Source organism: Peromyscus leucopus, chromosome 3 (genome assembly GCF_004664715.2).
Source record: "Peromyscus leucopus breed LL Stock chromosome 3, UCI_PerLeu_2.1, whole genome shotgun sequence".
In the NCBI taxonomy this organism is placed as follows: Eukaryota; Metazoa; Chordata; class Mammalia; order Rodentia; family Cricetidae; genus Peromyscus; species Peromyscus leucopus.
In genome coordinates, this window is record NC_051065.1 from 122,550,665 (window position 1) to 122,564,368 (window position 13,704).

Below are 13,704 nucleotides of genomic sequence, written 5' to 3' on the forward strand. Positions count from 1 at the left end.
TTCACAGAACAATAGTGCGAATGACTTGTCAAAACACAAGTCATAAATACAGGTCCTTCGTGATCTTGATGAATTAAAACCAAAGGAAGGGAGGCAGTTTGTTATGGCAAGAAGCCATCTGTTTATTTGTGTACGGCAGTTGTATTCAAATTTAAGGAAATTAATCAAAAGCATCAGAATTCCTAGCACAGTAACGAGAGTGCTGAAGAGTAAACACTGATAAAACCAGGGACCTAATGAGGTTTTCAAGCTCCTTAGTTTAGTCTGCTATAGACCCTGGGAGACCTCTCTGGTGGACACGCATGACTTACTTTGCATTGATTGTTGCTACTTCAGAGCTCAGAGCATGGATTGACAACAAGCACAAAATAAATGAATTAGCTGTTGTCAGTACTACAACTGGGCCAGCATGATCCTTTATGTAAGACACCCAACTGATCCTTGGTTAACAGGTATGAGAGTTTCATTAACAAAAAATCTGTCCCAGATCCCTAAATTTGCTGGGGATGTGACTCAGTGCTATAGAGTATGCAAAGCCATGGCTTCAACTTTCAACACAAAAAGAGAGAAGTTACACAAAGAAAAAAAAATACAATTTGAAATGCCTGTAGACTTTGGGTTTTGTGCAGACTCCTTGCTGATAACCCAAACTTCAGTTTAATTACTTGAGCCTGGACCTTTGATTCTACTCTCATGTTTAGTGTATAAACTTACCACTAGAGGCAGCATTTTAAAGATCACTACCAGTTATCTCCTTGTAATAGTAAGTTCATTACTTTCATAGTACAATTTGTATCCTGTAGCAAAAACTCTTAGAATTCTTTCTGCACTTAAATATCTTCAGTAGTCTACACGTAATAAAGAGTGCAATTTGTTGTCTTATGCCCTTAGCCTTGTAATCTGAAAGACTTGTGATGATGTTAGGGTCCTGTAGAAGTCCCACAAAAGACTACCATCCACATATTCAATCAGCAAGAGAATTTATTTTCTCAAGAAAGATTCTAGTATACTGGGGCCAATCATGCCATACAAAGGCAAAATGGCGATGACCCTGAGAAGACCTCACAGGCTTTTTTTAAGCACAGCCAGAGGGGGGGGTCCTACAGCAATTAGGTCAGTTTATCTGCAATTGGATTAAGCAAGTGGCAATCATATTAGTATGTTCTTATTGGTCAGGGCTTATTAGGGGTTGGCTAAGGCTACATTTTTTCCATTTGGGGGCAGGCCTGGACAAGTCCCAGGCTTTGTCCTTATTTGGTTATCACCTTGCCTGCTGACTGTGGCTCGGGCCTGGCCTGGCCTGATACTCTATGTACCGGGCCTGGCCTGGCCTGGTACTCTATGTACCAGGCCTCCTTCACCCTTTCTGTTGGGGGTGTTGAAGATTGAATGTCCTTTGACTCACTTGGATTTGAGTTTTGTTCAGGGGGATAGATATGGATCTATTTCCATTCTTCTACATGCTAGCATCCTTTTATGACAGCACTATTTGTTGAAGATGCTTTCTTTTTTTCCATTGCATAATTTTCCTACCAGAGGGATTTTAACCCAAGCAATTATTTTAATAAATATTTATACATCTCACAGGCTGAAACACAGTCCTATAAATATGGAAGATATTTAATTTTTGTTCTCTTTGTTGTTGATGATGGTAGTAACTTTGAATTCATCTTGATTGCAATTATTTACTCCAGTTTACTTTATGGACATTTGAGGAGTGTGACTGAGTAAGATTTGATCCATGAGGCATGTACATAGACATACTATGTTGAATCCATATTGCTTGTTACCATTGTACTCTCTGACATCATTTATGAAACCCTGTAGTATTGTAAAGAACCACATGGTGGCTCGGAGCTGACACACCTTCTCTGCTAATCAAGCCTGTTACAACCCAATTAAAACAAAAATGCAAAGGAGTGACATTGAAAATTAATACTCTTTTAAAAATAGTTATTTGTTATTTATGCATGTTTGTGTGGATGTGGGAAGAGGCAACAGATACCCCTGGATCTAGAGTTACAAGTGGTTGTAACCTGCCTGGCAACGATGCTCAGAACAATCAGGTACTCTGGAAGAGTACATGCTCTTAAGCGCTGAGCCATCTCTCCAGCCCCAAAAGTAATATTCTTTATTTTGAAGAAGCAATATACAGATTTCATCTTCTTCATGGTATTCATTACCTTTATGATTATATTTGTAATAAAATTCCTTAAAAAGTCTACTAGTTTCAAAGTGGCAATCTATAAATTGACACATTATGCAGATTATAAAGTAGCTTGATAAAGATATAAGCCAATCTATACTAAGTTTGGTGGAATGAGGTGCTTTATCTGCACCACATGTAAGAAATAAATCAATGGAAAGGAAAAAAAAGATTAGCCTCAATTCTACTCAGAACAATCTCAGAATTTCATTGGTTTGAAAAGTTGGCACCCCAAACCCCGAGGCTCGGTATCAAAGCAGATAGGAAAACACTGTACAGGGCCTGAAAATCAGTTTTTGTTGTAGACAGTAGGGAGTGGGGTGGACCTGGTGAAGCCAGGCCCAGAAACTGCTGGGTTTTATTTTGTTCTTGTTGTTGTTGTTTTGTTGTTTTTTGTTTGTTTGTTTGTTTGTTTTAAAATAAACTTCAGGGTGGGATATAAAGACAAATTACCTATTTTTTTGTGATATTGCTCCAGAGTTTGTGATGGGTGTTATCTACTTTCTGAATTTCATGGGCAATGGATTTCTTAAAGCCCTAGCACTGATTTTAGGCCCTGGTTTGGGGTTAGGGGTGTTTCCTTTATCGTGTTTACAATGATGTAAAACAAAACAACTGAAAAATGATAAGCCTGAAGATGGAGGGAAATTCCACCTATATGAAAACAATAGTTTCACTGCTTCTCAGCCTTCTGCTAAGGGCAAGGGAAAACAAACATTTTATGTGGATGTGGTTTGATTTTGCTTTGTGTGGGAATTTTTTGCTTTGTTTTTGTCTTTGACTATTACTTTCAATCTGCTATACTAAAACACTAATTACTTTTACAACAACCACACAAACAAACAAAACCCGAAAAGTCAAACAAACTTCAAATTACATGGATTTGCCTGCTTGTATGGGTATAAACTGATGGCATGAGTGCTCCATGGTTAAAGGGAAGGTTTTTATTGTAGGTATGCGAGAAAGAGAACAGCCAGAGGCGTCTGGAATTGTCCACAGCAGAGAGAAAATAGTAAACTAAATAAAGCAGCAGACTGGCCCTGGCCATGAGAGAACCAGGAATGTGTATGTGAGGTGTGTGTGGGGGGGGGTACTGAGAGACAAAAACAAAAAGCTTTTGGACAAAAGAGAGGGAACATAGCAGAAATAGCAGGGTTATAAGGAGAAAGAGTCACTGATGGGAGGGAATCCCATGAGCTGGGGAAGTCTGGGGTAGAGGAGGAGGTGAGAAGGACTAGGATGTTAGCATGAACTCTGGAATGAATGTGTGACAGGTATTCGTGACACTGAGGGAGCATGTGCTTTGGTCATTTCTCCCTTCTGCCAATGATAAAGGAAATGACTCCTTGGGTAGAAGGATCTGGATTCACAAGGTCCTGAGAGACACTGTCTTTTGTCTAACCTCCAGAAGAGTTTCCTTGAGACCTAACAGTATATAGATATGAACAGAGATAGAGCTTTTAGTGAGACCGGAGAGATATGCAAACCTTTAAAATATAGCATCTCTCAGAGTAGCTGCCAGCCAGGGGCCTTTGTGTGCTTGTCTCCAGAGATATCGCCTCATGGCTCCTGGGCTGAATCCTATGAAAGTGCACATAATGAGCAGCTTCATCTTTTTTTTTTTTTTTTTTTTTTTTTTTAATTGAAAATAACCCTGTGTCTCAATCTGGGCTTCTCAGGTGACAGAAGTTGGTTGCTCTCAGCTTAAGAAAGATCACCAAACCAACTACTTACTTCCCTTCTGCTCCAGGTTCTATAGGGTTCTACACTATATTTCCACATAAACGGTATCAAGGTTGTTGCTGTTTGTTTTGGGTGAGGGCTAGGGGGAGGTTGGAGGTTTAGAAGACTGAATTCAGGGCCTTACATATGTATGCAAGGAACATTTTACTACTAAGCTGCAACCACAGCCCTTGTTTTCTTTCAAATTCCAGACCCAACCAAGGTGATGGTTCCCCCTTCCAGCATGGATGTTACCGTTGGAGAAAGCATTGTTCTTCCATGCCAGGTGACACATGATCACTCCCTGGATATTGTGTTTACTTGGTCATTTAACGGACGCTTGATAGACTTCGACAAAGATGGAGACCACTTTGAGAGAGTTGGAGGGGTAAGTATCAGTGTCATACTATCCATGGGAAACAGCACAGCAAAAGTTCTGCACACTGACCCAATTAATTTGTTTGCATTAACTTAGAAACAAATGTAAAGTTGTTGAAGCATCTTATTTCACAGAACTCTGGGTTAATTCCGGCTCCTTTCTGCCTCACTTATGAAGAAGTGATGTCATAGATAGCATGCGTAACCAAGCTGATGTCAGGTTAACTATTTACTGCTGTGTGTGAAGAAGGGAACTGAGGTTCATAGGAGATATACGAAGGGCCTTTTCCCTACATCTACATCTACATCTACATCTACATCTACATCAGTTTTGACCTTCCCAGCCCAAGCTCTACTTCCATATCATATAATATGTCCCCAAATGGTTAATAAAGTATTAGTTTCCTTATATGCCTTCAGGTTGCTATTGTATTCCTCTGGGCTCTTATGGGATACTCATCATCACAAAGTTGGCATTTGTTCTCTTGATTCTGCAAATACACTGAGGTGATTTATCATCTCCATGGAGTCTGAATCCAAATGCATCAATTTTTGAAATGCCTTACTCTTCAGTATAATATATATTACCATTGAATATGTGCCAAGAGAAGCTTAAATCTAGAAACAATTTGTGTCTATCACAAACTTTTTCAACAATTATTTTTCAGCATTACACAGCTCTACATTTCCTTTGGTAAGGAATACTCACTCTAATGACCACTTTCTGTGAAGTCTAATCAGAAAGCACCAGAGTATAAAACTAGAGCTATGATTTAAAAAGCCCTTCCCTTCCTCAACTGCCACAGAAATATTATTTTCTGATTTGCCCATCTCATCTCATGTCTGTCCCTTTAGGTGGAGTATAAATGCCCTGAAGCTAACAACTCCTTCCATGAGATATATTGGGGATATATTTCCCACCTAAATGTTGTAATAATTCTATCCATTACATGCATGCTTAGTTTGTTGGAGTTTGAGTTGCAGAGCACTAAAAGGGATTTGAATGACTATTCTCTCAATTCTCCCAAGGATGATATCACTTTGGATACACAGCAGAAAAGTTAATTCATTACACCAATGCCTCTGTTCATTAGGAATTTTCTCTTGGAATATTGGTTGAATAAGACTGTATGGCATTGCCATGGTTAACCATTCTGGACTTTTTTCATGTAGCCCAGCTTAGTGAGAGTAATTCTACTTGCTGAAGTGTTGGTGATATCAAATTTTTGGGTTTTTGTTTGTTTGTTTTTGTTTTTTGAGACAGGGTTTCTCTGTATAGTTTTGGTGCCTGTCCTGGATCTTGCTCTGTAGACCAGGCTGGCCTTGAGCTCACAGAGATCTGCCTGGATCTGCCTCCTGAGTGCTGGGATTAAAGGCGTGTGCCACCCCCACCTGGCGATATCAAATTCTTTTCAGTCTAAATATATACTTAGCCCTATACCGACCACAAAAGAAATATTTTTAAAACTCTAATGGCTGAAAAAGGGTGATATTAATTGTAATACCAGGGCTGTATACATTGAGAAAACCCTTCATAACTAAATTGAATAGTTGCTTTTCACATTAAAACCAATTTTGTAGGCAAAGTCAATATGAAAAGTATGATCTTAGAGAATTTCATGAGCAGTAGCTATTTAAAATGGATTGGTGATTGATGACTGAAAAAGATGCCTGACCAATCAGACCTAGTAGCCACTATGCGCCATTTCAGCTGAAATACAGAGGGAGACATCTTAATGGAACAGAGGACCAAGGAATACTTAGCATCCACAGAAGTGCTCTCATTCAGCTATCTGTAGTGGCACACACCTGTAATCCCAGCATTCAGGAAGCAAAAGCAAAAGGAGCTGAGTTTGAGATAGCCTTTGGCTATGTAGTGAGGTGTATGCCATCCTGATTTCAATAGTAAGACCTTGTCACAAAACAAAACACAAAACAAAAAACAAAAAACAGAAATTAAAAACCAAAAAACTGCTTTCATTTGCTTTTCATGTGAGAAACACCTCTCTCCTCCATGCAACTCTGTCAGCAGGACCAGCTATCCACTATTACTACAAAGAGAGGGAAGCAGTCTAGGCCCCATTGTCACCCATGTTGATAATGTCAGGATCTCACAGTTGAGGAAAGGATGTGCCGTTCTGAACTCAGACCCACTTGAGTTTATGCTCCCCGAGTCAGCATAAGAAACAACGGTGGGCAGGCTCAGCTTATTCGGTTTATTTGGAAAGTTGTTTTGTTCTTCTCTCATGTCCTCCAGTGCTTTTTCAGAAAGAGAATGGAGCCCACAGTTGGAGTAGGGGGTAAATATACTGGAACTCTTTTGTTCTGTTTGGTAGGAACATAAATGTAGACCACAGTAGCAGTTTATTCTGGGTATTTCTAAGGGAAAGAACAGCCTCACTCTGTGAGACTCTTACTTCATTCCTTACTTTAAAGTTTTTTTTTTCAGTTTGATTTTAAAGCTATAAATCTCACTAAAATTTAAGAATAGCTAAGACACACTCTTAGTCACAACTACAAAATTGTGAAAGTAGGTTGCTATGTGCTGAAGTAAGTCTCTTTGACACTCATCCCCTGGGGAATAGAATGAATCACAGAGGCGGGGTAAATATTTCCTTAAGGCCAATATAGCTTCTACCTTAAAATCAACATGGCTTCCACTTTAAAGTAAATATGTCATCCACCTTAAAATCAATATGATTTACCACCCCTCTGCACACATTTCCATCATGAGGCTTAGTTCTTATTTACATCTCTATTTAAAGGCCCAACATGTGAACTATTTTAGGTTCATAATGCTGGTTCCTATTACTTGCAAGGTACCTAAACATTTATCAACCATCTTATTATATATTAGCTCTCCAATCCTCACAGAAACCCTATGAAATAGGTTAGTGATTATCATCCCATTTTTTAATACTAAGATATGTTCAGTGTACAGTGGTATTGGATGAGAACACAAGTGTTATAAATAAAAGAACTTTCAGATAAAAAAAAATCTCAGCTCTTCTTGAATTAGATTTAAGGTCTTTGACATGATTGTTTCACAAAGAAAATTGATCACAGCCATCAGTGAGAGGAGTTTAAATTTACTCTATGCTTCATAGTCTGTGAAGGGATTTCACACTAGTGCCCAGGCTCATCTGACTCTCACAACATGGCACAGTAGGGAAGTCATCTCTCTTTGAAAGGTCAATAAACGGAGAGGCAGGCAGATTAAGAGTCTTAGATGAAACCACACAGCAGAGATGGGCCCCAAACAACTAGGTCCCCAAACTGCAGCTCTGCCTTCGAGACATACTCCCATCTTTCTTCTTCTAATCCTACTAACAATTGGCCCTCAGGACTTTTTCTTTGCCCTCAGTAAATATGAGTGTGACCTATTTTACTAAAACAAAAGAAGAAACTGAGAACTTGGTGCTTTGTCTCTTCCTTTGTTTATTTGTTTGTTTGTTTGTTTGTTTGTTTGTTTTTCCAGGGGAAAGGGGAATTGTTGTTTGAGACAAGGTTTCTCTATTTAGCCTTAGCTGCCCTGGGATCCACTATGTAGCCCAGAATGCCCTTACACTCACAGATATCTCTCTGCCTGCCTTTGCCTCCCAAGTCCTGGGATAAAAGGTGTATTCCACCACTACCTGGCTATCATGCTGCTTTCATATAGGCATTAAGTTCATCCCTGGGAGGAGTATATAATTATTATCACTAACAAGGGTGGGGTCTGGGAGGTGGCTCAGTGGTAAATACTAGTCTGCTGATCACAGAGCCTAAATTCAATCTCACAGAACTCATATAAAACCCAGGCATGGTGGTATATGCTTTGAAACCCAATGCCAAGGAGACAGAGACCAGCAGAGTCCCTGGATTGGTTTGCCAAACAGTCGTATCTACTTGGCAAGTTTTAGGCCAATAAGAGACCTTGTCTTTTGCTACATATATAGCTTATAGAAAGCTGCCTAGCCTCTTTATGTTAGAGTTTTCTCATCTGTCAATAAGCTAACAAGAGTCCCTGCCTCATAGAACACGTGGGAATTGAGTGTGTTAACATGGCTAAAGAACTTGGAAAATTCGGGAGGCATGCCAAGTCCTACTATGTGTCATTCGTTATCAGTGCTCTTTGGAGGAATAACAACTTCAAAGTATGTGTCAACTTCCTGTTTTGTAGTTCAGATTCAGAAAGAAGGGAGCATTTCTAGTGTACCCCATGAAGTGGTGACTGCTTTATTCTCCAAGCTTCTCAATATCCAGGAAGTGAAACTAAACTCCAAGGTGGAGCAGTCTAGTGGAGAGATCACTTTGTATTTATGAAAAGTCATTTTCTGGTGAACAGTGTAGAAATGGTTTTGGGGCACATAGGCATCCATACTAGGATGTAATTAGTCCCATTCATCTGCTAATCAAACATGCATTTGGCATTTAGAAAACAAATTAGCACTATTCCACACTAGATGATTCAAGATTTCCTTAGAGAGTCTGGCCTTCATAATCCTTTAATTCAAACCTGAGAGCAATCAAAATGCTGGCTGCAAGACAGGGTTCTGCAGAAGAATGCAGATGCCTCTAAACGTAGATTTGCCTCCCCTTTCCAAATATAGAATTTCAAAGTCTCAGAATGCAAGCACAGGCAATAGGCTCAGAGCATACTGAAGGGAACCCATAAGGCTCAATCAAAAACCACGTTGTGTAACTTTGAGTGATGCCAGCAGGGATAGCCAACTGATCCAGACACCTGAGCTCCCGTGGAAGATAAGCTCTCTGAAAACATTGGTGTTCTTATCTCTCAGGCTGGCTCACATAGTTTTAATAGCCATGGCTTGCATCACTAAGGTTTCATCAGCCGGTGTAAAATAAATCCATTAGTCATAGTGTCCTTCATGTGATAATGATATTTAGGGCTCATTAAAAAGTAATTGTAGCCACTTTCCTCTACTTTATCAGCAGGATTCAGCTGGTGATTTGATGATCCGAAACATCCAACTGAAGCATGCTGGGAAATATGTCTGCATGGTCCAAACAAGTGTGGATAAACTCTCTGTTGCTGCTGACCTGATTGTAAGAGGTATTGGGCTTTTGTTTTTGTTTATGTATTGCTTGCTTTTTGCCCTTTCAATATTTCTATGGTATGTACTCTGCCACAGCAACATAAAACCTCAGTGGTTTTGAATTATGTTTTTTTTTTTTTTTTAAAAAAAGAAAGGCATAAGCTAACCATTATACACAGTGGTTAATAGTCTATAATTTTCCAAGCACATATTTTTTCATAAAAGATAGATAACCAGAAAGTGCTCTGAGTAGATTCAGTTCTCCTACTGAAAAGAACTCCTAGTGAATATCCCAATTATGACTACTGGGTTGACAGAATGCTCTAGAATAACTTCAGATTACCAAAAACCATTAGTTAACAAAGTGATTCAACTAACTGTTCTGTGTTTCATCTGGACTGAATCACATTAATGTTTTAGGCTAGTGGTATAACAGGGGCATAAGTAAATTAATTTTTCCTAAAATTACTAGGGTTTTGCTTGTCACTCTGGAGGCCATGGGATCCGGGAGAATGGAGCCGACAAATGAGGCAGACTAGTCTGATGCAATTGCCAATTTTATTCAGAGCATCAGACAACAAATACTCTGAGTGTTAAGAAAGGCCACCTCAGCAAAGGCTTCGTGAATTCAAGCTGTGTACAATCACAAGAACACTCCACACATGGCAAAATTATGTTTTTCCATGGAGGCATGCAAACATCTAATTGAATAACAGCAGCAAGCAATAATGAGTAATCGGAAGTAAACTCCCTTCTACCTGCCAAACCTGGAAGGAGCAGGAAAACACATTTTTTGTGTTTTGAAGAAACTGAGGTCACAAGACTCTCATCTTGTCTTATTGGAGTTTTCTCAAGAGCACTCAGAATTCTCACACAACTCCATTCCTAGACTGTGTGCTGACAAGGCTGCCCTGATTTTAAAATATGGCTTGATAAGAAAACCCTTGCTTGAAATGTAGTAAATAGGAGGGCACTTCATACAGAATACAGACTCTTAGTACTACTAACTGTAGAATGAAGTTTCTCAGTACCACCGGGCCGCAGCAATTTTTATAAAATAATCACTCAGAGGCTTAATATTAATTACAAACTGTTTGGTCTAAGGCTTAGGCATATTGTTAGCTAGCTATTACATCTTAAATTAACCAATTTCTATTAGTCTATATATTGCCATGTGGCCATGGAATTATCAGTCTGCTGGAATTTTGTTCCTTGGATGGTTGAATGGCATCTGCCCTGACTCCGCCCTTCTTCCTCCTGTCTCTCTGCTTGGATTTCCCACCTGGCTCTTACCCTGTGTTGCCATAGACCAAAACAGCTTCTTTATTACCCAATGGTAGCAACACATATTTACAGCACACAGAAATGTGTGAGAATGAGTGAAATTCAGCTGAATGAGTCCACCAGCTGAAGAAAATGCCAGGCTTCAAATCAATTTATAAAAGAAATGCAGGGTTTTTAAGATTTTTTCGTTTTTAAAGAGAGAAGGTGGCATAGTGCAGGCTGGCTTCAAACTCACAATCTTCTTGCCTCAGCTGCCCAAGTGCTGGGATTACAGATGTGTGTGCTACCACACCCAACCAACAGCAAAAAGAAAAAGGGAGTTGTGATTTTATTTCATGTGAATGGGTGTTTTATCTACATATATGTGTTCCATGTGCATTCAGTACTCATAGAGGCCAGAAGAGGGTGGTAGATCCCCAGGGTCTGGAGTAACAGATGGTTGTAGGCCACAATATGGATTCCGGGAATTGAACATGAGAGTCCTGCAGAAGAGCAGCCAGTGTTCTTAACTACTGAGCTATCTTTAGCCCATCAAAAGAAAGAAAAAAATGAAAATGAAAAGCTTTGGGAACCTGTGTACCCAACAGGAGCTTTTTAAAGTCGTAAACCTGCAGTCAGGCTGAAGGTAACTCCATGGTACATTTGCCCAGCATACATTGAAGCCTTGCACTCCACACCCAACTCTGCCAAACAAAGAAGCAAACAAATTAAAGCCAACCTGGAGCATCAAAATAATCTCATGCCCCCAAACTCATTAATCAGAATTCCTAAATGTTGGGAATGGGAATTTTTGGCCAGCCACCTGAGCCTAAAATTCAAACTTTGGATCACAATTCAAGTCAGGGTGAATCTGTGTGCACAGGAAATGAGGTGTTTTGAGAACCAATAGAAAGTATTGCTGTATGCCCCAGGCAGATGTGAGGGGAAAATTCATGGGAATTAGCAACTTAATTGTCAAGAAAGGTTAAAGAAAAATTGAATTCCCATTATGACTGCATTAGTTACCTGCTAATTGACTAAAAAGAACTTGAGCCATGCTATAGATAGAGACTATATAAAAAAAATAAAATAAAAATTATATCTTTAACTTAGGTAGCTCTGCCCATAGAGTAACTTATAGAAATGTGTTTATTTCCATTTTAAAAACACACCAGAGCTGATCTGATCTCCCCTTAGGGACAAAAGAATTCTGTGGCTGGTAATTTATCCTCTATTTAATTAGGATAATGTTCAGATCAGCAGTTTAAAAACCAATAAATTAGACTAATAAATATTTAAATCAGTAGAACTTGAAGTTCTTAAATGATATTGTATACTTCATTTCACAGAAAATAGCATTGGATACCAAGAGGAATTTGCAAACGCAGTCTAAAAGGAACTCTAGCCTAATCAGTTAATAAGGCCAATACATTAATATGACATTTAAAGCCACAGTCTCTCATTTTCTCTCCTCTTGTTCTGGCCTTGCATTTTTTTATGCACATTTCAGTGGGGAGACAGAAATTTCACTGCCTTGTAGAGTTTTTCCCATGTGTAATAAGTGGGGGTTTTTATGTTGACTCTGGAACCTTTAATGCCCTGATGCCTATTTTACTTAGTCTGTAGCCATCTCATGGCCACTAGCAAAGCCTCCCTTCCCTGAGCAAAAAGCAGACACCAGCATCTAAATAGCTGTCCTTGCCATGTGATGAAAACATGTTACAGTTTGCTCAGTGGGCATTTTTGTTGTTCATTTGAAAGCAGGGTCCAGTTCCACTAAAACCAAGTCAACACTCCCCATGAGCAGAGCCATGCTCTGGTGGGGATAGGTGACAGGAAGATACAGAGTGACAGGTCCATGCCACCCCTTCGTTTTCTTCCTACACGGTGGCCACAAAGGGGCTCAGATGCTTCCAGTTGATTCGATTCTTTGAGCTGTTGAAAAAGAACACTTTTCTATAAAGGCCCTGGAACAATATCAATAAAGAAAAACGGGGAAATACGGGGAGGAGAAAGTTGGTCAGACACAAAGGAGCACACATTGTCTTCTGGACTTTACCTGGTTATTAGGAGTAAAAGACCAAAGGTTACCTTAGCTCTGTCTAGATGACATTAGACTGCCATGCTGAAATGTCACCATGGAAAATTAATCAGTTCCAGCATACACATTTGCAGACATTTCATTTGGGAGTGGGGGAAAGAAGATAAATTTAGCCTCACCAGTGAGTCTATAAAAGTGATTTTTAAAGAAGCAAAGAGAGTGCAGGGTGTTGTATAAAGGTGAACAAGTGAGATTTCAGAGCGAAAATCTTACTTTGAGAATTTCCATGAACTTTTCACCGCTCCATGAGAGGTCTCCTTTTTATCTTGTCCCTGTGGCACAGCCCCAGAGTCATTTGAGAACACATTTGATTGCTAAACTAGGGATTAGAAAAACCCTCTAGGGAATCTCCCCTTGTCTGTCTGACAAGTATGGGAGCTGGCACTGTGTCCTCTCTCCATCACCTGTTATTTCAATGTGATCACTTTTTGTTTAAACGACATTTTAAAAAATGCATTTAACTGTTAGGCCAGATCTTCTAATACTGGCAACGAGGAAAGTTCTGGGTCTTTGTTCCGTTGATGTTTCATCTCCTAATTACTTTCCATCCCTCTCTGTATGATCTCCAGACCTTCATCTAAATATGATTTCTTCCTTTTTCAATGGTTTAAGTACATGGGAGTAGAGAAACTCTAACCATCAGGGGGTTAAGTAGAAAAATATAGGTATGACTCATAGAAACTGCTCCAGAGGGACCATTAGACCAGCCCTGCTTTGGAATTACTCTGAAGAGGAAGGTCCTGTGATTCTTGAGAACTGACCGTTTTCACAATAGTCCCTTGGCATGAAGGCACAGGCAGCTGCTAGATGCAGTTAGGATGGCGGATGGTGCCGCAGCATTCTCTCCTAACAGCACGACATTCCATTATAGCACTTTGTTTACCTGTCTCTGGTTTTCCTCTATGTTCTGTGAACCCCTGCAAGAAGTGATGGAATGGATATATAGGGAGTTAAATAAATAGCTGAATGGTTCAGTACCCCTTTCAAGTGAGTCG

At 39.6% G+C, this 13,704-nt stretch overlaps 1 protein-coding gene across 8 annotated transcripts in view; it reads left to right on the forward strand.

Moving 5' to 3' along the window:
• The window catches only part of Cntn4 (contactin 4), a 1,006,259-nt gene that overhangs the window by 970,225 nt on the left and 22,330 nt on the right, over positions 1–13,704 (forward strand). For 7 of the 8 annotated variants that reach the window (XM_028886659.2, XM_028886661.2, XM_037204356.1 and 4 more), the window contains 2 exons: positions 4,141–4,316; positions 9,242–9,362. In XM_028886659.2, coding sequence (XP_028742492.2) covers positions 4,141–4,316; positions 9,242–9,362 — 297 coding nt within the window. The remainder of the gene's footprint in view (positions 1–4,140; positions 4,317–9,241; positions 9,363–13,704) is intronic. The other variant, XM_037204357.1, reaches the window with a different exon arrangement.